The 25,227-nt window shown below is 51.9% G+C and overlaps 6 protein-coding genes across 6 annotated transcripts; 4 read left to right on the top strand and 2 right to left on the bottom strand.

Annotated features, from left to right (window-relative positions):
- Nucleotides 1-20: 20 nt before the first annotated feature.
- Nucleotides 21-5,458, bottom strand: KVR01_009816 (uncharacterized protein). The gene is made up of 2 exons (XM_044791724.1): nucleotides 4,734-5,458; nucleotides 21-4,649 (listed from the first exon to the last, which is right to left on the bottom strand). Exon 2 carries the CDS (start codon nucleotides 4,570-4,572, stop codon nucleotides 286-288), a length of 4,287 nt encoding a protein of 1,428 aa, XP_044641064.1. The 5' UTR covers nucleotides 4,573-4,649; nucleotides 4,734-5,458; the 3' UTR covers nucleotides 21-285.
- A 3,246-nt stretch (nucleotides 5,459-8,704) lies between these two features.
- KVR01_009933 (ribosome biogenesis protein BRX1) lies at nucleotides 8,705-9,787 on the top strand (the record flags this gene model as incomplete). The annotated part of the gene is made up of 3 exons (XM_044783827.1): nucleotides 8,705-8,829; nucleotides 8,913-9,130; nucleotides 9,189-9,787. The coding sequence occupies 3 exons, from the start codon at nucleotides 8,705-8,707 to the stop codon at nucleotides 9,785-9,787; spliced, it is 942 nt and encodes a 313-aa protein (XP_044641181.1).
- Nucleotides 9,788-12,852: 3,065 nt separating this feature from the next.
- Nucleotides 12,853-14,914, top strand: KVR01_010026 (uncharacterized protein). Its single transcript, XM_044781442.1, has 3 exons — nucleotides 12,853-13,179; nucleotides 13,230-14,046; nucleotides 14,103-14,914. Exons 2-3 carry the CDS (start codon nucleotides 13,285-13,287, stop codon nucleotides 14,619-14,621), a joined length of 1,281 nt encoding a protein of 426 aa, XP_044641274.1. The 5' UTR covers nucleotides 12,853-13,179; nucleotides 13,230-13,284; the 3' UTR covers nucleotides 14,622-14,914.
- A 938-nt stretch (nucleotides 14,915-15,852) lies between these two features.
- On the top strand, nucleotides 15,853-18,353 carry KVR01_009901 (histone deacetylase HDA1; the record flags this gene model as incomplete). Its single annotated transcript, XM_044790965.1, has 5 exons — nucleotides 15,853-17,444; nucleotides 17,497-17,560; nucleotides 17,626-17,709; nucleotides 17,763-17,937; nucleotides 18,016-18,353. 5 exons carry the CDS (start codon nucleotides 15,853-15,855, stop codon nucleotides 18,351-18,353), a joined length of 2,253 nt encoding a protein of 750 aa, XP_044641149.1.
- A 1,183-nt stretch (nucleotides 18,354-19,536) lies between these two features.
- Nucleotides 19,537-21,778, top strand: KVR01_009968 (uncharacterized protein; the record flags this gene model as incomplete). Its single annotated transcript, XM_044782221.1, has 4 exons — nucleotides 19,537-20,014; nucleotides 20,178-20,447; nucleotides 20,620-20,856; nucleotides 20,940-21,778. The coding sequence occupies 4 exons, from the start codon at nucleotides 19,537-19,539 to the stop codon at nucleotides 21,776-21,778; spliced, it is 1,824 nt and encodes a 607-aa protein (XP_044641216.1).
- A 613-nt stretch (nucleotides 21,779-22,391) lies between these two features.
- On the bottom strand, nucleotides 22,392-24,385 carry KVR01_009824 (uncharacterized protein). The gene is made up of 3 exons (XM_044789017.1): nucleotides 23,783-24,385; nucleotides 22,963-23,647; nucleotides 22,392-22,886 (listed from the first exon to the last, which is right to left on the bottom strand). The coding sequence occupies exons 1-3, from the start codon at nucleotides 23,906-23,908 to the stop codon at nucleotides 22,684-22,686; spliced, it is 1,014 nt and encodes a 337-aa protein (XP_044641072.1). The 5' UTR covers nucleotides 23,909-24,385; the 3' UTR covers nucleotides 22,392-22,683.
- Between the last annotated feature and the right edge of the window lie 842 nt (nucleotides 24,386-25,227).

Raw genomic sequence — 25,227 nt, forward strand, 5'->3', positions numbered from 1 at the left:
GACACACCCCTGACAGACAACTCCTCAACCAGCACAAGATATCGGCCGATCATCTCTACATCCACATTTGCGCAGATCAAAACAACGCCATCGAGACCGCAATCCGTCCTGGCCATGGCTCGAGATCGCGCCGCGACAGTCAACTAACCGCCAACAGAGGGCCATGTCTGACATCTGTACTTCATGATCTGTGTACCCCTCCCTCACACTGTGGCTACCCTCTCGACCTCCCCAAGTCAGGCTCTGTTGGGAGCTAAGGAACTCATCTGGACTCTGCCGCAAGAACTAGCCTGGGCTCTCATCCATGGGGCTGCTGTGGCCACTAGACCCAGGGCTCACCCGGGACGAGGCCACCGACTGTCTCGACTTCCTCTGCTGGCCAACCCTTAGCTGCTCAAACACTTTTTCCCAGCAGTCCACATAAATGTGCTCATACTGACGGCCCTCGGCCACGAGATCCCCGTACCATTCCATGGTAGGCTTGAAGGTGAACCCCATCGAGGTTGCTCTGCTGTTGCGCAACCGCGCCAGACGCGACTGTTCGAAGAGTTCATTGGTGCACCTAGAGGGCCGTGCCGTCCCAGCTTCTGCGGAACCACGCGGTGGATGGAATAAGATACGAGTCTCGTGATTGCTGCCATTGCTGCTTTGCTCCGCAGTGTCGTCTCGACTGGGGGCGTCCATGTTGGTCCCCGCCGCCCGTGGCCTCGCCGCCGTCTCGCCAAGGGCAACCTCTCGCCACCCGCCCTGCCTCATGAAGTTATCTGAGGAAGGCAGCTTCCACCTGAGTTGCGTCAGGTCGGACAGGGCTTCGAGGAACTCTGCCGTCATATCCGCCGGTAGCGTGGAGCGAAGTTGCTTTTGGTGATTTCGAAAGCCACCCAACCATACTCTGTCTACCCTGGAGCCTGGGTTTTTCTCTGTCCCATGAGCCTGGACAAATTTGACTGCTTCTCTCTGCATCCAATTCAGATCGGACACTTTCAGCGAGTGGTTGTTCTCAAGCTCGCGTCCTGCACGGACGTCCCAGAAAATGAGTTCCATTTTGCCATGTCTGTACCTGTCCCATTTGGCATGAGGCTCCCACGGGCGGTATATCAAGATCCACGGGTGTCGTTTCGGTTTGATGCCGCTTGGGAAATTTCTGGGGTCCCAGTCTTCCTGGATCGTATAGAACAGAGCAATATACGTACTGAAAGTCTGGTGTGGATCTCCAAGCCAGGGGTAGGGCCAGTTTAACCATTGCTTGAGCGTCGAAAATTCCATTATGGAATCGCCGAAGTGGTCCGCCATGTTGTAGTCGAGCCAGGACACAGGAAATCCAAAGATTCTGACCTGACCGGGCCTGTCTATGCCATGTAGGAAGTATCGAATATTGCGATCGTTGTTTGCGAATCTCTGGCTTTGAAAGAGCGCAGTTTGCGCCTGCCCGACCTGCATACCACCGTTACTGGTAGGTGCATCTTCTCGTGGCTTATCGTCCTTCGTTAGCACAACGCGCAATGCTTCATCTGGGTCATTGACGACAGAGTGGTTGTAAGTGGGAATAGGAATCGAACGTGAGGCTCTCGAAAGTGGCCCGGCCGCAGTTTGTCTCGCCTGCTTGGCCACCGAGCCGGAGCCGAGCACGTAGAACTTTCGATACTGGTCAATATTCTCCAAGGACCACCAGCCAAACCAATTGACAAGACTCTGTTCATCGTTTGGACCAATGCACTTCTCGGCGAATATCACGTGATTCTGCTCGGAAAAGACCCCATTCCTCTCCATGTTGACAGACAGCCACTCATCCGCCATCGACCAGGCCTTTGCTCTCGCGATTAGATCTTGATCACTCAATCCAAGAGCATTTCTTTCATCAGCGGCTTCCAATTCACTCATGTGGGTTCCCTGTCGTTGTTTCAACGAAGCCTGCCGTTGGTTTGCCTCGCTCGCAAGATCTCGGAGGTAATCGACGATGTTGAACGCAGTCACGAGTTTGTTAGAGGAATACACAGTCTGATGGCCGAAGAACCATTCGAACAATTGCAAGGTTTTTTGAGGTTCGCACACAAGGAAGCTTGGAGTCACCAGTATGGCCTTGCCCATTGGGAAGATTCGTGAGAAGACATCCAGAGTCAATCGCTTTGAAGATCCTTCGGAACATTGTATTTGCTGCAGACCCCTAGTCGCAGAGAAGCGCCAGAAGTTGTAGTTGTTGTCGGTCTGCAGTATTTCGGCAATGGATGGAAAGCGCCGCACGAAATCGACGACTGTTTCATGTATGACAACAACACCACACTGGTTGTTGGATTTCTCCAGGAACGCGGTCCAACTGCCAGCATCAAAACTCGTGTAGATCTTGCAATGAGAGTTGCATACGAACAGCCAACAGCAGATGGACCTGTACCACTCGACCGCCGACTCCGGGAACACGAGGAAAAAGTGGTGCTCCTTCTTTTCGCGGGGCCCTGCAATGAGCTTCCCGTACCTCATTCCAAATAGGCTGCGAAAAACGGCTTTCTGCCCCTTTCCAACAGCAGCTGGCACTATTTGGTCCGTCTTAGCCGCTGTTGGCCTTAGCAAACGCGAGATATTGTGCGAAGACCTGAAGATGAAGTGCCTCAGGGCAACCTCCGGGACATTCGGCGAGTCTATACCGAGAGCGCTTGTCTGGAATCCGTCGCATCTAGTCGGGTAAATAACTAGATTGTAATTCTCGTGAGATGCGAGTAGTCCACAGTGACTGACCCTGAGATGCTCAGCAAGGACCTCCACACTCTCACGGTTTCCTGACGTTACTTCCCCGTGGCAAAGGACATCATGCGCTTGGCGATCCTGACCTCGCAATTGGCTCAGTTGAGCGATTATTGATTCGGCAAGAACTGCATGCCCGAAATGAAGACGGGATGCGCTGCAAAAATCTCTCAGCCATGGCTGGTCCGTTTCGCGGCTAGTCTCCTTCGGAACGTCATGAAAGGTGACGTCGAGTGACCGGCTCCCTGTACCCAAGATGATTTCCTTTTCAACATTCTGCACAAGCCGCGAGTGATACGTGGCCAGTGATACTTTCGTCTTCGGTTCAGGCGGTGGCGATGGAGATGTAGCCGGGGGAGGTGGCGAACGTATCCTGTTTGCCAGGCCCTGGGGTTCCTCAAGAGCCATCGGTTCGCTCACAAAAGAATCACCGTCCTTCCCAGTAAAGCGAACAGTTTTAGCTCTCTTCTTAGAGCGGTCGGCGTCCAGATCAAGAGAAAATCTCTTCAGTACGGATTTCGGCTCGCTCGCTGATGTGCTACTGCGGCGAGGGCCCGCCATTTCGACGTCGTCGGTCATGTCGACTGGCATGCCGTCATGGTCGCCATCACTATCCCGGGAATGCTTGGTATTCTGCGTTGATGTGCGCCTAGGAGGCGGACCTTGATTAATGCTGAACAGATGGGCTGCCACCTTGCTGACTTCTGGTGCCTGGTCGTCGTGGTCTCTCGATTTCAACTCTGCCTTGCGCCGGAAACTATGCGTCGTGAAAAACTTTGGGTTTTTGTTGGTATCAGTCATTGCACTTGCGAGGTTCTGCCTCGACCGTCGTTTCTTTCCATCGATGAATATGTTGGTTGCAGATGCACCGATTGGCGCTTTGCTGCCACTTTTCTTAGCAGTCAGGCCTTTCGTCGCGATAGTCGAAGGGCCCGGGCCCGATGTAGGTTTGGCTGAAGCACTGCCAGCCGAGCTCACGCGAATTGGTACGGATTTGGCTTGTGTGGTCCCAGTACTAGCTCTGCGAGCAGAGCCTTGGTATCCTGTGGCAGATTGCTTCTCTCGCTGGAGGGTTGAGGCACTCGAGATGGATCTGGCCTTGGGTTGGAGCGGTGCAGCGCCGGTTTGGGTCGTGGTTGATGGTCGTGGGCGCGGCTGACTTTGGTCATTGCTTGCACCTTGCTTTGATCCAGTCGCGGATGGGTCGACTGAGAAGATTTTATTCGGACGAGTGGACGCCTGGGTCTTTGGATGGGATGGGTGTTTCCTTGATTGCACAACGCTTTCCTCATTGTGATCGATTCTGCCGTCCTCCTCGGCCTCTTCAGAATCAGAATCGGAAGCAAAGGCTGTAGCAGAATTGCTGCGAGAGTCCTTGCTTGCCCCATGACCGGGTTCGGTGTCATCATCAAGATCTGGGTATGGGTTTCCCCGGAAGAAGAACTTGGTTTCTTCCAGGCCGAGCCTCCTGCGCTTCGCATTTCTCCGTCGGTGCAGGTCGCGCCGCTCCTCCAGTACCCTGTTGTACGCATCTTCATATCTCCGCTCGAATTCCTCAGCTATACGAGGATCCTGTGATAGCTTTTTTTCTTCCCATGAATCTTTCAAGACCTCTGAGATTCCAGACTCGGGCTCCCAGGTGCATTCATCAAGTGGGAAATTGGCCCACTCCACAAGATACTTGAGAACGCCATCTCTAGGGTCGACGCGCTCGGAGCGAATGTCCTCGACAACAAATTCTGTGTCAGGATCATACGTAAAGTCATCAGCAGATGTGAGTGAGATACTGTCTGCATCATCGTCCACCACTTCAGGGCCGCCTGCGCTTCGAGGCATCTTGCCGTGTTTATTTGACGGGAGACACCGCCCAGCCAGGCACAGGCGGTTGAATGCAGCTTGAAGGAAAGTGGCCTCTGGTCGAACCTTTCAGGGTCAGCTTGACGAAGGCGAGGGCGGGGAGTTCAGGCTCATGTAGTTACTGGTTAGGGCGAGCTCACCAAGCTACGACTGTGTACTTCCGAAACGCAGGTGAAGTACCCCGCGATTGGCCGTCACCAAGCGCCCCAGGCCTCGGTGTCGCCTCCTGCTCAAAGGTCGAGTGACAAGGCACAGGTCCAGGCAGAAGCTCGAAATAGATTGACTGAAAGACGGCCAGATGATTCGTAATGTCAACACGCTTGTTTCCGTTTGGGAGAAATGGTCCCAGTCTTGCTAGCGTGATGGGGACGGCAGAAACCCCCAGGGATTCCGTTGGTCGCTCCCAGCTTGCTGATGGCTGGTATGTATGCTCCTGAATTCAAAGTCCTGACAGAAGGCTCACCCGTGGCCAGAACATCTTTGTCAAAGTAGGGGTGTTGAGTGGCTGCCCAAACAGGTGCAGAAATCAGCAGCGGGTCGAAGCTGCAAGGAAAAGTCGCTTGGTTGGGGTCGGCAGTGCAGGGATCTAGATGTTCTGAAGGCAGCTGCCACCCCTCAGTCTATAAGTGATACCTACCTACTGAAGGGTTAAGCGGTGCTGCACGAGGTACCTGGGTGCCCAGGTGGGCAGGTACCTACCTGGGTAGGCTTGGAAGGCAGGAGATGTTTTTATGGAAATCCCGCGACACAAGGCAAGTATTGTTTGACATGTCTCAAAACATAACAAGAGAGACAGGAAACCAAAAACAAACCAAACCAAAACAAAAAAGAGGCAGAACAAGAATCTCAAGGGGGGTTCTGATTGGGGCCAGTGGGCACAACAATTCAGGTACGTACTCACTCGGTACAGTATGCACTGGAGCAGACCCGAGGCTCACCTTACCCAGCACGCGACCAGGATGAGCTACCCTGGAAGCTGTCCCCCCGATCTATCGCGGATGGACCATCTGCTGCAGGCTGCAGGCTGCACGTTGCACGCTGACCTGGGTGGGCTACATTGAAAATGCCACATAGCAGCAGTGGTAATCCTACTTCTCGAGTGGCATGTATGCGGTGAGAACCACCAGGAAGAAGTCGACACCGTCATCGCACCCGCAGAGATGGACGGGGTGGCCTGGTTCTCGGCCGGACCCTCACAGCCACGCTGTGGGCGACAAACATAGAGTCAAAGCTTCCTTCGGGTCAACTAGGTACCTACCTACCCAGCAGCCCAGATAAGCAAGCAGCCTCTGCTGATGGCCACGCGACCTCTGGGGGCCCCCCCTCTCTCGGCCACAGGTGCGTTTCAACTGTCAGATCAGGGCCCCGAGGCCAAACTCTGCTGTTGTCAGAAACCACCAGCAGGAAGGGCGGTTGACCACCCAGCCCACCAGGAGCAGCTCATCAAACAGCAGGGTGTGGCGCTGCAGCCCGTGGCTGGGGTACATCCGGGGGCGACGTGTGGTCTGCCCAAATCGCTCACGGAGGTACAAGGCGAGGAGGGGTGTGCATACAGCTAGCTAAGCTAGCTGGGGGTTCCCACGTACCTGCACCGGCTGCTGAAAGCGCCATGGTGAAACATTTGCAGCATGCGGTTGGGCGACTTCCCGAGTCACACAAGGGGGGGTATGGAGGCACTGCAGAACAGGTAGCATTGGTGGCTTTGACTCCGGGTGCCCTTGCAATGATTGAGGACGGCCTGCCTCTTCTTGTCTGGGAAAACGGTCGGTGATAGCGACACATACATTCAGTCGTACATGCTCAAGTGCCCTACTATGCTCATGCTCTGCATCCTGTGAGGAAGGAGGACCCGTACACAGATCCCTCAGCCAGGCAGACCAGGGAGACCCGACAGTACCTACTACCTAGGTGGCCTACCACGGTAAGGGACGACCAGCACTTTGTGGCCCCCGCTTGACTGACTGTGCCGAGCCCCTTTCCAGCCAGCCTGCGGCTCAATTTTTAGTGTGGATGACCGCTCGGTATCTCTGCCAACCTAAACCGTCCCTGTCTCTGTCAACCCGCTGCCTTGCATCTACACCTCCTTTTCCCGTCGCTAGCTGGCTTCACTTGAACTAAACACAACTGCCTCTATCCGGCCCTGCCCATTGACGCACCACTCGGCACCACGCCCGCGCAACCATCGCCCAACAGATATCGCCCCAGCACTGCTGCCCGAGACGCATCCGCCTTTGAACTACGTCAGCCGAGCTTGTCGCAACCATGGCCAACGACGAGTACGATGTGAGTTCTCCGCCACCTGCACCGCCAACCCTCTTGCCTGTCCTGAATCTTGCGCTGACCTGGGATATCACTGCAGTTCCTTTTCAAGGGTAATGCTCAGCCCCGTGCACTCGCTCATCCCGCGGCCTCTGTCCCTCGCGATGCAAGCTAACACCGCCATCCCGCAGTTGTCCTGATCGGAGACTCTGGTGTCGGAAAGTCCAACCTGCTCAGTCGATTCACTCGGAATGAGTTCAACATAGACTCCAAGTCCACCATCGGCGTCGAGTTTGCCACCCGATCCATCCAGGTCGACTCCAAGACCATCAAGGCACAGATTTGGGACACCGCCGGTCAGGAACGGTACCGCGCCATCACCTCTGCGTACTACCGGGGTGCCGTCGGCGCCCTGCTCGTCTACGATATCAGCAAGCACCAGACATACGAGAACGTTACGCGGTGGCTCAAGGAGCTGCGGGACCATGCCGATGCGAATATCGTCATCATGCTGGTGGGTAACAAGAGCGATTTGAGGCATCTACGGGCTGTGCCAACAGAGGAGGCCAAGGCGTTTGCGAGTGAGTCTGCCCTGCCGCTTCCCCGCCCGGCACGTGCGGTGTGGTGCGGTGCGAGGGATGCATTGGGTAGAGATCCAGGCATTGACTTTGTGACCAGGCGAGAACCACCTCTCTTTCATCGAGACGTCTGCCCTCGATGCCAGCAACGTTGAGCTTGCATTCCAGAACATCTTGACCGGTACTTGACCCCGCCCCTCCCTTCTCCCGGCCCGGACCATGGCACCTCCTGCCTGGATCATCGCTGACCACGTGTTCTACAGAGATCTACCGAATCGTATCGAGCAAGGCACTTGACAGCGGCGACGGGGCTCAGGCCACCATCGGGGCAGGAACCAACATCTCTCTGAGCAAGCCGGCCGACGACGGCTCGAAGCAGGCCGGCAAGTGCTGTTAGGTCACCACTTGGGAGGAGCTCTCACGGGACTAGCTCATGGAAACGAACTGATGATACATGGCGTCACACGTCACACATTCTATGGAAACATGTCGGCAGAAGAGAGCCATTACTGTGATGGTGTGATGATGGGGTTACGGATCTGCGGCTCTCAATGGGAGGGTTTTGACGATTTTTTTAATCAGGGAGTCATGCTACTCGTTTCACTGCTGTTTTCGCTGTGTACCTTTGTGCCTCTTTGTTGTATGTGGGCTATGGGTGGTGCCATCGTAGTGTGGCGCTTGCCGAGTTGAATGAGAAACACATGTAATGAATATACTGAGAAAGCACCGACCCTCAGAGGCCTCTGGTGCTCGTGTCCTTTGTTCTGCTGCCAGACCCGAGGTCCCTCCAGACCGACCACCTGGGCTGCCAGTGAGCAGAGGCGGCACCCGGAGGATGGCCCTCAGCAACATAGTAGTACCTAGGTATTCAGTAGGAGCCCTGACACGTGGAACGAGCCAGCAAAACATTGTCCGCCCTGGTCACGGACACCCCGATGGTTTCGACAATGTTGGGACGATCAGGTCCACGAAACATGTCCGTTTGGCTGAGGTGTGTGGCCCACCTCTGCAGCCCACCGCCAAGTTGCGACATCGAAGTTGCCCGCAGTGGTGGGTCCGGACAGGAGGTCACCCCGCGCTAGAACGGGCACCTCGACAAGGCCAGGTTCCGGCTCTGGCCAGGCCATCCCTGTTTATCGATAAGCGCCTGCCAGAAATTTTGGCTGGTAGCCAAATCCAAATGCGACCAGGCAGGTTGAGTTCCGTCCTGTCATCGGCATCGCGACTTTTCTTATTCCTTTTTCTTCAAGCCAGCGCTGATCCACACCGACACAATGGCGACAGTGTACAAGTCGCTTTCCAAAGCCAACGCTCCCAAGGATGACGATTCCTCCAGCCATGGCCCCAGGAAGAACAAGCAGAGAGTCCTGGCACTCTCGTCGAGAGGCGTCACATACAGGTGAGATCAGATATGCGCGTACACAAGATGCGCCCTTTTCAAAGGCATCAGCGTGGACTAATGAAGCGGCTCCGTAATTATAGGCATCGACACCTGCTCAATGATCTAGCAGCCATGATGCCCCACGCGCGGAAGGACGCCAAGTTCGACTCGAAATCCAAGCTATACCAACTAAACGAGCTGGCGGAGCTGTACAACTGCAACAACGTCCTCTTCTTCGAGGCACGGAAGGGCCAGGACTTGTATCTCTGGGCGAGCAAAGTGCCCAACGGCCCGACCGTCAAGATGCACGTTCAGAACAGTAAGGCCAGCCATAGGGAGGCGCTTGGGCTGGATCCATGACTGACATGAGAAAATAGTGCACACCATGGAGGAGCTGCACTTCACAGGAAACTGCTTGAAGGGCTCGCGGCCGGTGCTGTCGTTTGACGCCGCGTTCGACAACGACCCACACCTCCTGGTCATCAAGGAACTCTTCACACATATTTTCGGCGTGCCCCAAGGTGCGAGGAAGTCGAAGCCCTTCATCGACCACGTGATGGGATTCACGGTCGCGGACGGAAAGATCTGGGTGCGCAATTACCAGATCAACGAGGTGGAAAAGACTGGTGCTGAGGGCGAGGGCGACGAGGAAGCGGAGAAGGCGTCAAAGAAGAAGGCATTCGGCGGGCGGAGCAAAGACACCGACATAAAGCTGGCGGAAATCGGGCCCCGTTTCGTCTGTACGCCTATCATCATACAGGAAGGTTCGTTCGGAGGTCCCATCATCTACGAGAACAAGCAGTTCGTGTCGCCCAACCAGGTGCGCTCGGAGCTGAGGAGAAAGAAGGCAGGCCGTCGGAACATCAGGGCCGAACAAGCCACGGAGAGTATGGGAAGGAAGGGCCAGCTCGGCCTGAGGACGGAAGGGGGGAACAAGAAATCGGATGCTTTGTCGACCAAAGCCGTTTTTTCCTAGAGAGAGAGTGGATTCACCTCGGTATCGGCGTTGGCATCTGGAAAATGAAAGGGCGTGTTTGCAATACCCTAATAGAGTGTTTTCTACGACGCCCTGTCGGACCGGCGTCTTGAAATTTGTGATAGATGCAGTGAAAATGTGACTTTGAATACGCGAGCTCCAGTTCTAGAAATGCGCGGATTGGGGTCCCAGTGGGCTCTGGTGTTACCGAGCTGCAATGATCTCTCTCAATCAGTGTCAAAAAATGTCGGAGTCTGGGAAAACATCTTGTTTGTAATTGATATCCACGTCAGTGTGCCTGCGTCGTTCCATTTGTCGGGGCCCGCGACCTGCATGTGAAAGGGATGGGTCCACACGGCTCAATACGTGCAGACCCGAGGCTGCTAGGTACTGGGTACGAGAGGCTGTCACAGGGTTGATAGCGAGGTGCGGCGAGAGGAGCTAGGCTGCCCGAGTGCCTAGTTGCCTAGGTATGTCATCATGCAGTCCAGCTTCGGGAGTCAAAGTTTTCCTCTTTTAGAAGGAGAATCTACCCTAAATAGTACCTTATTAAGCCTAATAAAGGAAAAGCTTCTTCTATTATAAACTAATATTATTTTAAAAAGAATATTTCTTTACTTAATTATATATTATTTAATATTTTAATAATACTTTTAATATTTATATTATTTTTATATTATTTTTATTACTTTTATTTTAATAATTTTTATTTTTATTATTTATATTTTTATATTTTTATTTTATTAATTTAATTCTTATTAATAAAATAATCCTTATAATTTATAATAAAAAAGTATAAATTATTTATTAAAAATATTAATTTAAAATTATAATTATTTAAAGAATAATATAAAAGAGTAATAAAGTTATAATATAATATTATAAAAGATATAAATAATTATTTAAGTTTATAAAATAAATAAAATAAATAAAATATATAAGTTTATTAATTAAGTTATATATATATTTAACTTATAATTATATAAATTAAATTTTTTTATTTTTTTAATTTTATTTAAATTTTATTTTAAAAATAAAAATAAGGAATAAAAATAAAGAATAAAAATAAAGAATAAAAATAAAGAATATAAATAAGGAATATAAATAAAAATAAAAATAAAGAATATAAATAAGGAATAAAAATAAAGAATATAAATAAAGAATAAAAATAAGGAATAAAAATAAGGAATAAAAATAAGGAATAAAAATAAAAATAAAAATAAAGAATAAAAATAAGGAATAAAAATAAAGAATATAAATAAAGAATAAAAATAAGGAATAAAAATAAGGAATAAAAATAAGAAATAAAAATAAAGAATAAAAATAAGGATTAAAAATAAGGAATAAAAATAAAGAATAAAAATAAAGAATATAAATAAAGAATAAAAATAAGGAATAAAAATAAGGAATATAAATAAAGAATAAAAATAAGGAATAAAAATAAGGAATAAAAATAAGGAATAAAAATAAGGAATAAAAATAAGAAATAAAAATAAGGATTATAAATAAGAAATATAAATAAGGAATAAAAATAAGGAATAAAAATAAGGAGGGCCTAGGGGCCACAAGTAGGGAGGGGCCACCAGCTAACTACCAGCTAAAAAACAGCTAGCAAGCAGCTTAAAGACCTTTAAACAGAGACCTTCAATAAAGCCTACAACCACTATAGAGCAAAGTACCTTCAGGGTACATAAAGAGGTACCTAGATATAAAGCACCAACATAAGCTATAAACATCAACATTAATCTTTACACTTATTTAACAAGCATAGTACTAATATAGACCTATACCCTACCTAGGTATAAGAAGTTACTACTAATATTCAGATTAGCCGCAAAGATTCTTCGTCAATCTTAAAGATTCTTCATTATACTTTATAGCTAATCTTTAAGAGTACCTACCTATATACCTTCTAGGTTACCCTACCTGGCCACCCTGCCTATAGCCTTCTTACCTATCTAGGTACCTAACCTCCCTCCCTCCTTATCTCCCTCCTTATCTCCCTCCTTATCTCCCTCCTTATCTCCCTCCTTATCTCCCTTCTTATCTCCCTCTTTATCTCCCTCCTTATCTCCTTTCTTATTATTTTATTATTTAATTACTAATTAATTATTAATTAAATAATTTAATTAATTATATAAAAAAAAAGATTAATAAATAAAAAATTAATTAAATTAATTAATAATTATAAATTAATTAATAATTAAATATAATTAATAAATAATTAATAATAAATAAATAATTAATTAATAAATAATTAATAAATAAATAATTAATAAATAAATAAATAAATAAATAATAAATAAATAAATAAATAATTAATAAATAAATAATTAATAAATAAATAATTAATAAATAAATAATTAATTAATAATTTAAATTTAATTTTATTTATTAAAGTAATTTAAATTTAAATAATTTAAATAATTTATAAAATATTAATTTAAAATATTATTAAATTATTTAAATTAAATAAATTATAATTATATATTTAATAATAATTTTAATAATTTAATTAAAAATTACTTTATTAATAAATAAAGTTTTTAATTATTTAAAAGAAAGATTTTAAAATTAAAAAAATTAATATAAGAATAATAAGCTATATTAAATTAACTATTATAATTTAAATTAATAAATTTATATTTATAAATAAACTATTTAATTTAATTAATAGATTTAATTAATCTAACTATATATTTTATTACTTAATTAAATAAACCTTATAATTAATATTAATATATACTACTTTAACTAATTACTTATATATAAATTAAGTTAATTAATACTTTATATAAATAATTATTAAAATAATTAATAAATAAATTAATAAATAAGTAAATAAATATATAAATAAGTATATAAATAAGTATATAAATAAGTATATAAATAAGTATATAAATAAATAAAGTAAAAAATATTTAATTCCTTTATAAGTATAAATAAGTTATATATAAGGTATAAATAACTATAGGATTAGGTAAAAGCTTCTGTAAAAATAGGAAAACTTTGACTCCCGAAGCTGTAGAGGCCAATGAGAGCCGCCTTAAGACCTGCAGCTGGCAGGGCCAGGCCAAGTCAGGACAACATCATGATACTACCATGTCGTCCTCATCGTTCCCAAACCCAACGCGCATCTCTACGTGATCTCCACAACGATGATATCGTGTGAAGCAATGATGCCTGGAGACTTGACCTCTCTGCTTGATAGCCCCAACGTCGGGGTCAGTTGCCTGTGAGGCACATTGGGCCACGTCCTCGGCGACAGGGGCATCCAGGGATCGGTAGAGGTTCCAAGCTGCTCCTCCGTCGAGACAAGATCCTGTGGTGGATAGTTTGGGGAGACTCTCGCTGTTGTCTGAGCAATTGTTGCCGCGAAACCCACACATACTGTACGCACCCCTGCACGAGCGTGCGATGACAAAGACTAACAGACAGACAGACAGACCCGGAAGGTTTTTGTTTCTTCGCGGTCATCATTGCCCGTCGCGGGCAGTATGGCTTTCAAGATATTCAATAAAAATCGTCGGGAGCTACCTCTGTCGGCCCCTGGCGACGCAGAGCGGCTCGAACCAGGGTTCCTGAGAATACCAGTGGAGATCATTGTGAAAATCGTTGAGCTCACCGATCTCCGCAGTGTTTTGAGTCTTGTTCGAGCAGGCAAGAGGTTCAAGGAAATTTACGACGGTAATCGAGGGCACATTCTTTTGTCCATCCTGCGGACAGAGTTGAGCCCGTTCGATGAAGCCCTGCAGGTTATTACCTTCAAGCCCGAGGACATTGAGGTGCCCCTGGGCCCTTGCTTGCGCCGAAGGATATATCATAAGAACAAGGTGATTTGCGAGGGGGAGATTCCGCGGCCAGGCGATGCAGACCATGTCTTACTCCCGTCCGCTGTGCTCGACGAGGGACATTTTGATCGTCTCCTCGGCCTTTTTGAGACCATCAAGGCATGGGAGCAGCTATTTCCTCGCTATCGGTTCCAGCCCGCGTCGGACTGTCGCGAGCTGCATCCCAACGAGTCCATGAGGCTCCGAGCAGCCCTATATCGCTGGATGTCTTACGCCCAGTTCTTCCATGGGGAGCTCCCGCGGCCAAACAGCTTCGTCCCTCAACAGGGGTCCACGGATGTCCGGTGCAAGCGGCTTCGGGTATTGTCTGACCATGAGCTTTACGAGCTGGACGACTTGTGGGAGACGGTCCAACGCATGGTAAGGGGGGATATATGCCCTTCCACAGAGACAGTGTTGAAAGAAATGGTAAACCACCGGCCTAATTTATCCAAACTAGGAACAGGTGCTAATGTCTGATTCAGGACTACTCCATCTCTAGGGAGGAGGCAGAGCGGATAGGCTTTGGCACGTCCAGGCTGAGCCTTATGCGTGCTGCTTTCAGCTGGAACGACTCGACATTTGTGGACTTTGACACCAATGTTAATTCCGCAATCGTGGACACTTTTCTCAAGCTGTCGCCCGCGGAGATCCTTAGTTTCGCCTCTAACAAGTCCACCTATCCCAGGGACAGGTTGGTCCGAGAGGTCTGCCTGGCTCATCCAAGCATCCTTCTGGACCGGCAGAGCCTTGGCCCCGCGCTCTCTGCAGTCAAGGACGAGCGGCTTGAAGCCCATGACGCCGACGCGTCGATGGGCTGTCACGATGCTTTCAAGAGCGCGAAGAACGGTGACAGCGGTGGGATTTTAGACTTCCCTCTCTATGATGAGGAGATACGGGGGGATTGGTCTCATGAGGGTAAGAGGGCGCTCGCCTGGTCAGCTCAGGAGGAGCTGGACCTGGGGATCCGTGTTGTGATGAACAAAGGCCGACTGGAGCCGTAGACCGGTCGACTTCGATTTCTGCACGTTGGCGCCGCCAGAGGCTGAACAAATAAATGATTCTCAGACAAATTTCACCCGGACCTCGAAACGGGGTCGCAATTGCTAATCTGTAGTTTCCTGACGCGTGCCCCTTGTACGATTTGGGTTTTCTTTGTTGCCTGAATGTATAATCGAGGACCTGTGAAGAGGCTACCTACCTAGGTTAGGCAGTCAGCGCTGGATGCAGTTGAAGCAAGGCACAAGCCACGAGCGTTCCTGACCATTAGATTTAATTTTGATTTCTTTTCCTTGTTCTTTTTTTCGTATGTGTGAAAATGATTACAGAGCTGTCTTTTGGTTCCAGCTATTTTATTCAATGTAGAAATATTGGATCGCAGCCGATGCCCTGGAAACGCGAGCTGAGCAGAGCAGTTGCGTCCTACTCTGGGTGAGTGGTGTTATGGCCCTAGCGTGGCCTGGCCAGGCCGGCTTCGAGACTGCGACCAGCCGCGTCACAAGTGGGAAATTGATCCTTATCCCTCACAACCACCCCGGCTTACATCGACTACGACGGCGCGCTGCGCCCCTCTGAAGCGTCCCACTGGGCTGCCACGGCCGAAGCAGCCTCTGAAATCCACATCGACAAGATCAACATTCGTTTGAGCTTTGAGCTCGAGGCGCTTGTCGGTGACGCGCATCGACTGCACCTGTGCATAACCCTGCGCCTTCCTGGAGCAGCCTTGCAGCTGCTGCAGGACGCCTCCACCAAACCACATCACGCTGTTCTGTAAGCTTATTCACTATGCCTTGTATCAGATCGGGGGGAGGGGTTGGATATCTCGGGTGCATTCAGCAAGCGCAAATGCCGTCTCGTGGTTTGGGCATCTCAGGAAACAGACATCCTCTTTCGGCCAAGTGATCAAGCGATCATGTGCTTCACCAGTGAGACCACAGCCCATCCCGTGGCGCCTCTCTACGTTTTGGATGCAAGTGACTTCTGCTACTCGCCAGCACCTGTGCACACATGCCTAAGTGCATTGGCTGAAATCTTGAAATCCAAGGCACAGCCAGATCTCGCTCAACGGACAGCAGGCCACCAATCGTCTCATTTCGTATCGCAGCACCTCTGCTGCCCCTCCTGAGCGCACCTTACTGACCCCTCTCAGACTATTTCCTAAGCAACTCCGGGCTTCCTGTTGCATCCTGGCCCAGCTGAGAGGCAAGTGGTCGTTTGGGGCCTCGTCCCTGGACAATGGTCCTGACGACCACGATGGAGGACGTGGACAACGACGTCGCCATGGATGTGGACATCCAGGACGATCCCCACACACTCGTCTTTGAGGATTTCGGCCATCCCTCTGCAGGCTTTCAGAACAGCACAACTTCAGATGACGCTGATGAAGATGATGCATTGGATACGCCGCTGGACTCGAGTGATCCGGAGTTCACAGCTCTTGAACGGCGGCAACGACCCACAGGGTGTTGCTACGACGACAGGATGAAGCTGCACGCAAATGCTGACTTCGGCCCAAAACCGCATCATCCGGAGGACCCCGCGCGCATCGAGGCCATCATGATGAGATTCAAGAAGGCAGGCCTGATCTTCATGGGAAGCGACTCTGACTATGTCGAAGTCCTACGGACTAATCCCACAAAGTACATGTGGAGAATCCCGGCGCGGGAAGCTCTGGAGTCAGAAATATGCAATGTGCATCTCCCGGGGCATTACTCCTGGGTTCGCAGCCTGTCTCACAAGACCACGGAGGAACTCCGGCAGATTACCAAGATGATGGATGTCGGAAGGGAGTCTATTTACGTCGGCAGCATGACTTTTGAGGCCTCCCTTATTTCTGCCGGTGGCGCCATCGAGACATGCAAGAGTGTGGTTGCGGGCACCGTCAAAAACGCATTCGCGATCATTCGCCCGCCTGGACATCACGCAGAGTACGACATGCCCATGGGATTTTGTATGTTCAACAACGTGCCCATCGCCGCGCGATGCTGCCAGATCGAGTACCCAGATACCTGCCGCAAAATTCTGATCCTCGACTGGGATGTTCACCATGGCAACGGCATTCAGAACATATTCTATGACAACCCGAATGTGCTGTATATTTCCCTCCACGTCTACCAGAACGGCCAGTTCTATCCTGGAGCCCCTGATAACGATAATATCGCGGATGGCGGGCTAGACAAGTGTGGCGCAGACGCAGGCATAGGGAAGAATGTCAATATTGGCTGGCACGATCAGGGTATGGGCGATGGCGAGTACTTGGCGGCTTTCCAAAAGATCGTCATGCCCATTGCACAGGAATTCGACCCTGACCTGGTGATCATTTCCGCCGGCTTCGACGCCGCAGACGGTGATGAGCTGGGCGGCTGCTTCGTCACGCCACAATGCTACGCCCACATGACGCACATGCTCATGTCTCTTGCCGACGGGAAGTTGGCGGTCTGTCTCGAGGGTGGCTATAACCTGCGCGCCATATCCGACTCTGCTCTGGCCGTGGCGAGAACCCTAATGGGCGAGCCTCCGCCAAGGATTAGTCTTCCCAAGATCAGCAAGGAGGCCGCGAAAGTCTTATCTTACGTCCAGGCATATCAGGCTCCGTATTGGGAATGCATGCGCCGCAGCATCATGAGCGTTCCCGACATCGTGCACAACGACGGGAAGAGGCTGAACGAGGTTCTCAGAGGCTACCAGCGCCAGAATCTTTCGCAGAATCATGGCATGTGCCCGCTATATATCCAACGAGACGCTCTCTTTAGGTCATACGAGAATCAGGTGTTAGTGACGCCGGAAATCGATGCGGCAACGCGCATCCTTGTCATCATCCACGACCCGTGAGTCTCTCCCGGTCCCCAAGATAAGCAAGACTGGTACTAAGAGCTGCAGGCCTGAGGTAATGGCGCAGCCTGACCCCTTGAGCAAGACGCTGGAGCCTGGAAATGCTTGGGTGGTAAGTGCTTGCCCGTCAAACTCAACCGTTTTGTGTTCACGTGTACTGATCCCGAGGTCTTGAAGGTCGACGGCGTCACGCAATATGTCGACTGGGCAGTGTCAAATGATTTTGGAGTCATGGACATCAACGTACCCCGGAATCCGACGGTACGTATATCCCATCTCGTCTCAAATTCTATATCACACTAACACGTTTCCAGGGCAACATGCCTTACACGCCCGATGTGGAGGAGAAACAACTTGAGGCAGAGATCAAGGAGCTAATCTGCTACCTCTGGGATAATTACATACAGTTGTACGAGCGCGCTGGTGAGGTCTTCATCATGGGGGTCGGGTATGCTTATCTTGGAGTCAAGATGCTCCTTCTAAATAGAGGTAAGTGTGGTGATACTTGCTCAGACCTCGCGCAATGTAATCTGCCCGGCCATCAGACTAATAAGGACGAAACCACAGACTGCAAGGCGAAGGTTACCGGTGTGGTCAACTTCGTCACTGGCTCCCTGCGACCTGTCCGATCGGACACAGACGAACGCCTGTCGGCTTGGTATAAGGAGAAGTCAAGGGTGTACGTGTCTAAGGAACACTCATGCTGGACGGATCCCAAGATGCACAACAAGGTTAGGAAGAAGCGCTTCGGCACCGTTCTCCACAGTCCTGCTGCCTCACTCAATGGCATGATGAAGGAACACGCCAAGGAGGTGCAGGATTGGATCGCGGCCCAACTCTCCGAGGTTCAGCATGCGGGGCCTGCAGGAGATAGCACGGAGGACGAGATCAACAAGCTGGCTTAGAAGGCCGGCGCTGGTCCTCTGGGACCTATAAGACGTGGTCGGTGGCCACCGAAACCCCAGCCAAAGAGGCAGAAAGGTGAAGGTTGGGATACGAGAGTGATTGCGGATTCGGATGAGGCGCTGGATGATGAGGATGTCTGGGAATGTCCGGGATAGTAGACGGCATCGCATGGGTCTTGAGGAGACAAGCCCATGAGGCTCTCCGATGGGCAATTTAGTAATTCTGGTGGTTGCGCGATTGAGGAAGCTTATTGGCTTGCTTGGTGATAATCTTGGCTCGAGGCCAGGGAAGGTGATCTTATCGGGATCCATTATCGATAAGATAAGGCTATGCCAGGGGCCAAATTTCCAGAGGCAGCCGCTCGCTAGCTTGCCTGCCTGACAACTATCGTCGCCAGTTCTGGCAGACTGACCATTCAACCAGGACCACCCGAGATCAATGCCCCCAACTTGACGCCCCACCTGGCCATCATCTCAGCCCTCATCCATCACACTTGCTACCTGCCATCACGAAAACCAATAGCTTCCAAGTGGCACGTGCATGTATTGACTGGTGTGCCGGCCGGGCTGAAACCTCTTGCTCGACTCATCTCAACCACTTGGGAAGGCTACGTGACCATAATGGATCGGGACCGGCCAGCACCAAGCAGAAGGTTAGTTGAAATGCTATTGTGGTTTGATTTTGCAATGTACTCTCTTGGATTCTCGTGGCCTCCAGCCTTTGCTGGCCTGTGGGCTGTCCCTATTGTGGCCTTGTGTGGACAATAGGACTTTCCCCCCCAAAGTTGGGATGGGACTCGACACTGGACAAGGCATGGATGGTTTCTGGTTGAACAATGCATGTGCCCAGCAACGAGAGTCCGGGAGAATCACACCCAGGGAGTATCATTCCACGCGTGCCCTGGATTTGAGGTAGTCTCGAATCTTTTCTTCTGAGTGGCATGTGGAGTCTCTAGGATCTGATCTTGTGTGTCTTTTTCCTGTGAACAACAAAGTGGACGTGAAGATCGGAGTGAAGATGGCTTCCAGTGTGAGAGACTCGCGGATGAGCATCAATTACCTTCTCTCCCCTTCATACCCTCTTCCTCTTCCTCCTCCCCCTCCTCCTCCCCCTCCTCCTCGTCCTCATCCTCCTCCTCGTCCCCATCCCCCTCCCTCTCCTTTCACCAACGGCTCCATGCCAATGACCGTGCTGGCTGCATCACTCGACCCTCCCACCGCCAACAAGGGTGTGGAGAAAGGAACTATGTTGTTTGAGGAGGACCAAGACTACGAGGAAGACAAGGCCGTGAATAATCCCTCCAGACCAAGGGACCGGAAGCCAAGACGGCCGGTGGCAGACAACTCTCCCCTGCTTTGGGGTCCGCCCGACCTCTCTTCTTCTTCTCCTCTATCCACTCACACCCCAGCTGGTACTCGTCTAAGGAGGACACCAACCCCTCGTTCTGCACTCATATTCGTGCCACAGAGCCCGAAAATCAACATGTTTCCTTTTCATCATCATCACGAGACTGATCTGATACGAACCAGATACGATGACGGAGAGGTGGTCCGATATGGGGCCGGAGAATCATACAGGCCCTTCAACAGCGGCAGCAGCAACACCAGAGACCGGTCACCACGCAGAGCCCGAAGCCCGCTGAGAGATCGGGACAGGGACCGCGACCGAGACAGAGACAGAGATAGGGATAGGGATAGGGATAGAGACAGGGACAGAGACAGAGACCGGGACCGGGACCGGGACAGGGACAGGGACAGAGACAGGGACAGAGACAGAGACAGAGATCTCCGGCCAAGAACACCACCACCTGTCACAAGCGACAGCTACGTTCCAGGCCGGTCGCCGCGTCGCCGCTCCAGGAGTGCTGATCGCTACAGGGGACTCGACCGAGGTCGTGACGTTGTTGGCGGTGGTGAGAGCTGGCGACGACGGGACAGCAGCCGTGGCCGCGCCAGAAGTCCTGTCAGGCGCCCTTCACCTCGAAGGAGCCCCCGACGGTCTCCACCACGCTACTCGCCTGCCCCGAGACGGGATGATAGGTTTCCAGATAGAGCACGGTCCCCACGCCGTGACTTTGACAGCAGAGACGCTAGGTGAGCTCCACCATTTGCCCCCCCCCCTCCCAACTCATCCACTCTGTTCTACCTCATCACCAACGCCGACAACGATCATCATGTCGCGGCGAAAAAGGCACTACGTCCCGTATGACGACTGGTATGATGGCCGAGACTACAACAGTTACTCACCATGGCGCTCACCCTACAGACGAAGATCACGATCCCCGTTCGATCGCGACCGCCGTGACCGGCCGCGATCTCCTTTCCGGCGCTCTCCTCCAGCTGGACCTCGAGGCGACAGATCTTACCGACCGCGATCGCGCTCTCCAGACCGCCTGGACCGTCGCGATGACCGGTATGGCCCAAGCTCGAGTTACAGACAGCGCTCACCTGTCAGAGAGCGAGAAGTCGTTCCCTCAGCCATCACATCGCGCTCGAATTCGCGGTCTCGCGTCTCATCCCCGCGCCCGCCCTCTCGCGGCCTTGACATTCGTTCCCGACCACGCTCGCCGGTTTCACGGTCCCCAGCTGGTCTGAGCGGCGCCAACTCGATCCCTGTGCCTGCTCGCACTTCGACACCGAGGGCTGCGGCAGAGCCCTTCCAGACCCCTCTCAAGTCACCTCAGCGCGCCAAGTCGCCGCCTCGTGGTCCAGCCGCTCTGAGGGCCCCTCCTACTGGTCCTAGTGCTGCCAGGAACTTTAGCACCCCTCATGCGGCGCCTGCTGCCTTGAGATCCACGCCAGCTCCGTCCTACTCCTCGCGAGCAGATACTCCGAGCCCAACGGTTCCGCCCTCTGGTCCACGCGGCTATGGTCCTCCAAGAGGCAATAGCTTCAGCTCCCGTGGCCGAGGCGGAGGAGGATGGGGGACGCCAGCTTCTCGACCGCACTTCGCACCGGCACCCGCCGCGTCACCAGCAACGCCACCCACCGGCCCCAGCAGTGTTCCCACTGGCCCGCGCGCGTCCTTCTCATCTAGAGACACACCCGCGCCATCTCCTTCTGTCGCCTCCAAGCCCTTCAACCCACCTACCGGCCCTGCGGCTCAAGGAGGTCAGCGCCAGAGCCTTGCCCAGAATCTCATTGCTTCGATGCCGCACATGGTCCCTGGCGGTAAACTCGACCCGGCCTCGACACCTCTGATGACCGGCGTGACCAAGGATCTCGAGGCTCACCATCGGCGCCTGAAGGAGGAGGAAGAGCGCATCCGCGAGGAACTCAAGGTCAAGGACGAAAAGCTGCGCAAGAGCCTGCGCGTGTGGGAGAAGCTCGAGCGTGAGTCCAAGAGTTTCGAGCTCAAGAGCGACCTGAGTGAGAACTCGCTCAGGACGATCGCGGGAGAGGGCGTGGGCGGCGCTGCGTTCTAGTGAAATGGACCTCGAGATGAATGTTGTATGAGCAAGCACCTTTGTCCGGAGACTTCGATTTCGGGCGAGTTCTTATGAGCGACGGACTGCCGATCCCTCGAGACCAATGGATCGACTATACGGAGGTCCGGCTTCTTAGCACCTGTTCCTTTCTATTTGGGTGCCCTGTTGCGTTGCGTGGACGTGTGTGGGACGATAAAGCACCAAGGAAAAGGAATGCCCGGGCTGCTTTGCGCTCGCTGTACGATATAATACGAAATGATTACTTGCATACTTGACCCGCCCCCTACCTACCTTCTCTATTCCATCAGCACCGTCCCTACCGGCAAATCAGTCGAATTCCGCAAGCAGCCGCAGGAGATGAACCCAAAGACGGGGATTAGGAACGGCTGAGACTGGCGAGATCTGGTTTGGTATGGCTGCATTGTGCACGGGAGTTCTCGTCCGCTGCTGTTGCGAGACGATCCCAAGCATCGGCCTGCGAACATGCTGGGAGGCGAAGCTCAGATAGGAACTACTTTGACGATCCTCATAGCACATGGTAATGGAATTCCTTGTGGAAACGACTTGCGAGCCAGTACTCTCATCACGGTTCGTTTGGTCTTTTGGCTTTGATCATATTTTTTTGGCTTTTCATTTTCTACAGTTGCGTAGCTACCAAACCACTACTACTTGTCTAATGGACCGTCCCCATTACCCTTCCAATGACCGCAGCAGCCGTTGGACGTTACCGACTTTTATTGCTTCCAAATCATATCAGGCCTTTTTGTTGGTTCTGGTTTGTGAGCATCCTGCACGTTCCGGTGCGGAGCCACTTGTGTCTTGTTGCGAATTCCTGGCCGTATCCTGCATGTGGTCGACCCTTATTTCACACCAACTTCGACGGGGCTGAGGGGCTGGCCAATTTACTTGGAGCCGTCAACCTTGGCGACGTGGACGATGAGGTCCAGGACACGGCGGGAGTAGCCCCACTCGTTGTCGTACCAGGAGACCAGCTTGACGAAGTTGTTGTTGAGGGAGATACCAGCCTTGGCATCGAAGATGGAAGAGGCAGGGTTGCCGTTCATGTCAGAGGAGACAACGTCGTCCTCAGTGTAGGCGAGGAATCCTGAATTTGGCCATGTTAGCAGTGATACTCTTTCAAACGGGGCTGGTGAGCAGTCGTGTCCGCGAGGAGAACTTACCCTTGAGGGGACCCTCAGAGGCCTCCTTGATGGCCTGCTTGATCTCGTCGTAGGAAGCAGCCTTCTCGATACGGACGGTCAAGTCGACAACGGAGACGTTGGCGGTGGGCACACGCATGGACATGCCAGTGAGCTTGCCGTTGAGCGAGGGGATGACCTTGCCGACGGCCTTGGCGGCACCGGTGGAGGAGGGGATGATGTTCTGGGCGGCGCCACGGCCTCCACGCCAGTCCTTGGCCGAGGGACCGTCGACGGTCTTCTGGGTGGCAGTGTAGGAGTGGACGGTGGTCATGAGACCCTCAATGATGCCGAACTTGTCGTTGACGACCTTGGCCAGGGGGGCCAGGCAGTTGGTGGTGCAGGAGGCGTTGGAGATGACGTCGGCGCTGCCGTCGTAGGAGCTCTCGTTGACACCCATCACGTACATGGGGGCATCGGCGGAGGGGGCGGAGATGATGACCTTCTTGGCACCACCCTTCAAGTGAGCCTTGGCCTTCTCGGTGGTGGTGAAGACACCGGTGGACTCGACGACGTAGGTGGCGCCGGTCTCGCTCCAGGGGATGGCGGCGGGGTCACGCTCGGTGTAGAACTTGACGGTCTTGCCGTTGACGATCAGGTCGGAGCCGCTGACCTGGACATCGCCCTTGAAGTTTCCGTGGGAGGAGTCGTACTTGAGCATGTAAGCCTGGCGGGGTGGGGAGTACCAGTGTCAGCCTTGCGCTCCTGATAATGCCCGACTCACGGTGTCATGGCGGCGATAGGGCGGCCGGGAGAGCCAAAGAGGGGGGGAAAATAGACCAAGTCTACAGCTACTACTCACAGCGTAGGTGGGCTCAATGAAGGGGTCGTTGACCGCAACGACGTCGACGTCACTGTGCTCGACGGCATTGCGGAAGACGATACGGCCGATACGGCCAAATCCGTTGATGCCAACCTTGACGACCATTTTGACTGGTGTTTTTGTGTGTGGTGAGCTGAAGATGTCGTTGGGGAGTGGTACGGTAGTGACCTAGGAGTGCTTGGAGGTGGTGTTTCGTTGAGGGATGGAGAGAGGGAGAGGAGGGACAGGAAAAAAAGGCGTTGAGGAGGAGGGAGTGGGCAGAGATTTAAAAGCTCAACGTCAGTCGCAGGAGGGGGAGGGAAGGACGGCAATTGGCTGGGCATGACAGCTCACGTCTCCCAGGGCTGGGCAGAGGTACCCAGCAAAACCACGCTCGTCCGCCCGCAAGCTCCAGGCGGCGTCAGGGCGTCTGGGCCCTGTCTGGACTCTGCTCTGGAGAGCTCCGACTCAGGACGGGGCGTTGCGAGGCGTTGGCGGGGCAATATTTTTTTGATGAAGGAGGCTCACGCACGCAACTCACGGCTGATGATCGAGGCACAACCCCCTTCGGCGGGTGGGCAGACAGGTGACCATGCTGAAAATATCGCATCTTCAGCTATTTGATGTGGGCTGCCCAACTCCTATGAATAATCTGGTGACGATGGCTACCCTGCCCACCTACTTACTGTATCTACATGCCTAGGTACCTATCTACATGCCTACCTGCACACCAGAAGAGGTCCATGGAGGGGGAGGGGGAACCCTTGGAGGGGCAAGCACCTGGGCAGCTACCTACCTACTTTGGGCATACCCAGGTACCCTGGGACGACGTGGGCCCCCCACCTTGCACTCTGAAATCATCCCACCACAGCCAAGCAAGCACCCACCAGAGAGCCAGAAAGCCAGAGAGCTCCCCACCCCCTGCCTGGGTTGGCCCGAGCTTGTCCGTCCTGCCGTCCCGCCCGCCATCGAGTCTCTGGTACCCTTCCCGATCCTGCTCGAAGCTTTCAGGGCTGCCCGCACGCCACGCCATCTAGCATCGTGCAGCCAGCCAGCCCATCCGTTGCCCGGCTATGCCTCCACCTGTTCCCGGCAGCCAGCGGGAGATGTCGCGGAGCCCGGTTAAGCAGATCAGCATTACCTAGGTTCGAGGACGACGGCATCCAAAAACAGCCGTGGCAAAACAGAAGGTAAGCTTGGCGGCTGTCACACAAGTCGTCTTCGCTTGGCCCCTGTATCGGACAAGGCGTAGCCTCGACCAGGTAGTCTGTCCGACACACGCCGTGGGCTCCGGCCTGTCGTCCCGAAAATCGCTCATCCCACACAGCCTGCCCGCCTGTCTCGGTCGGACGTTGAGCTACCTCTCCAAACACTCCAAGCATTCCGTTCGAGGCTTGCCTCGACATGCCTGACTCAGATGCAGCCAGCATAGTGCTGGAGTCAGC

The sequence above is a fragment of the Diaporthe batatas genome, assembly GCF_019321695.1.
Source record: "Diaporthe batatas strain CRI 302-4 chromosome Unknown Contig00012, whole genome shotgun sequence".
NCBI classification, from domain to species: domain Eukaryota; kingdom Fungi; phylum Ascomycota; class Sordariomycetes; order Diaporthales; family Diaporthaceae; genus Diaporthe; species Diaporthe batatas.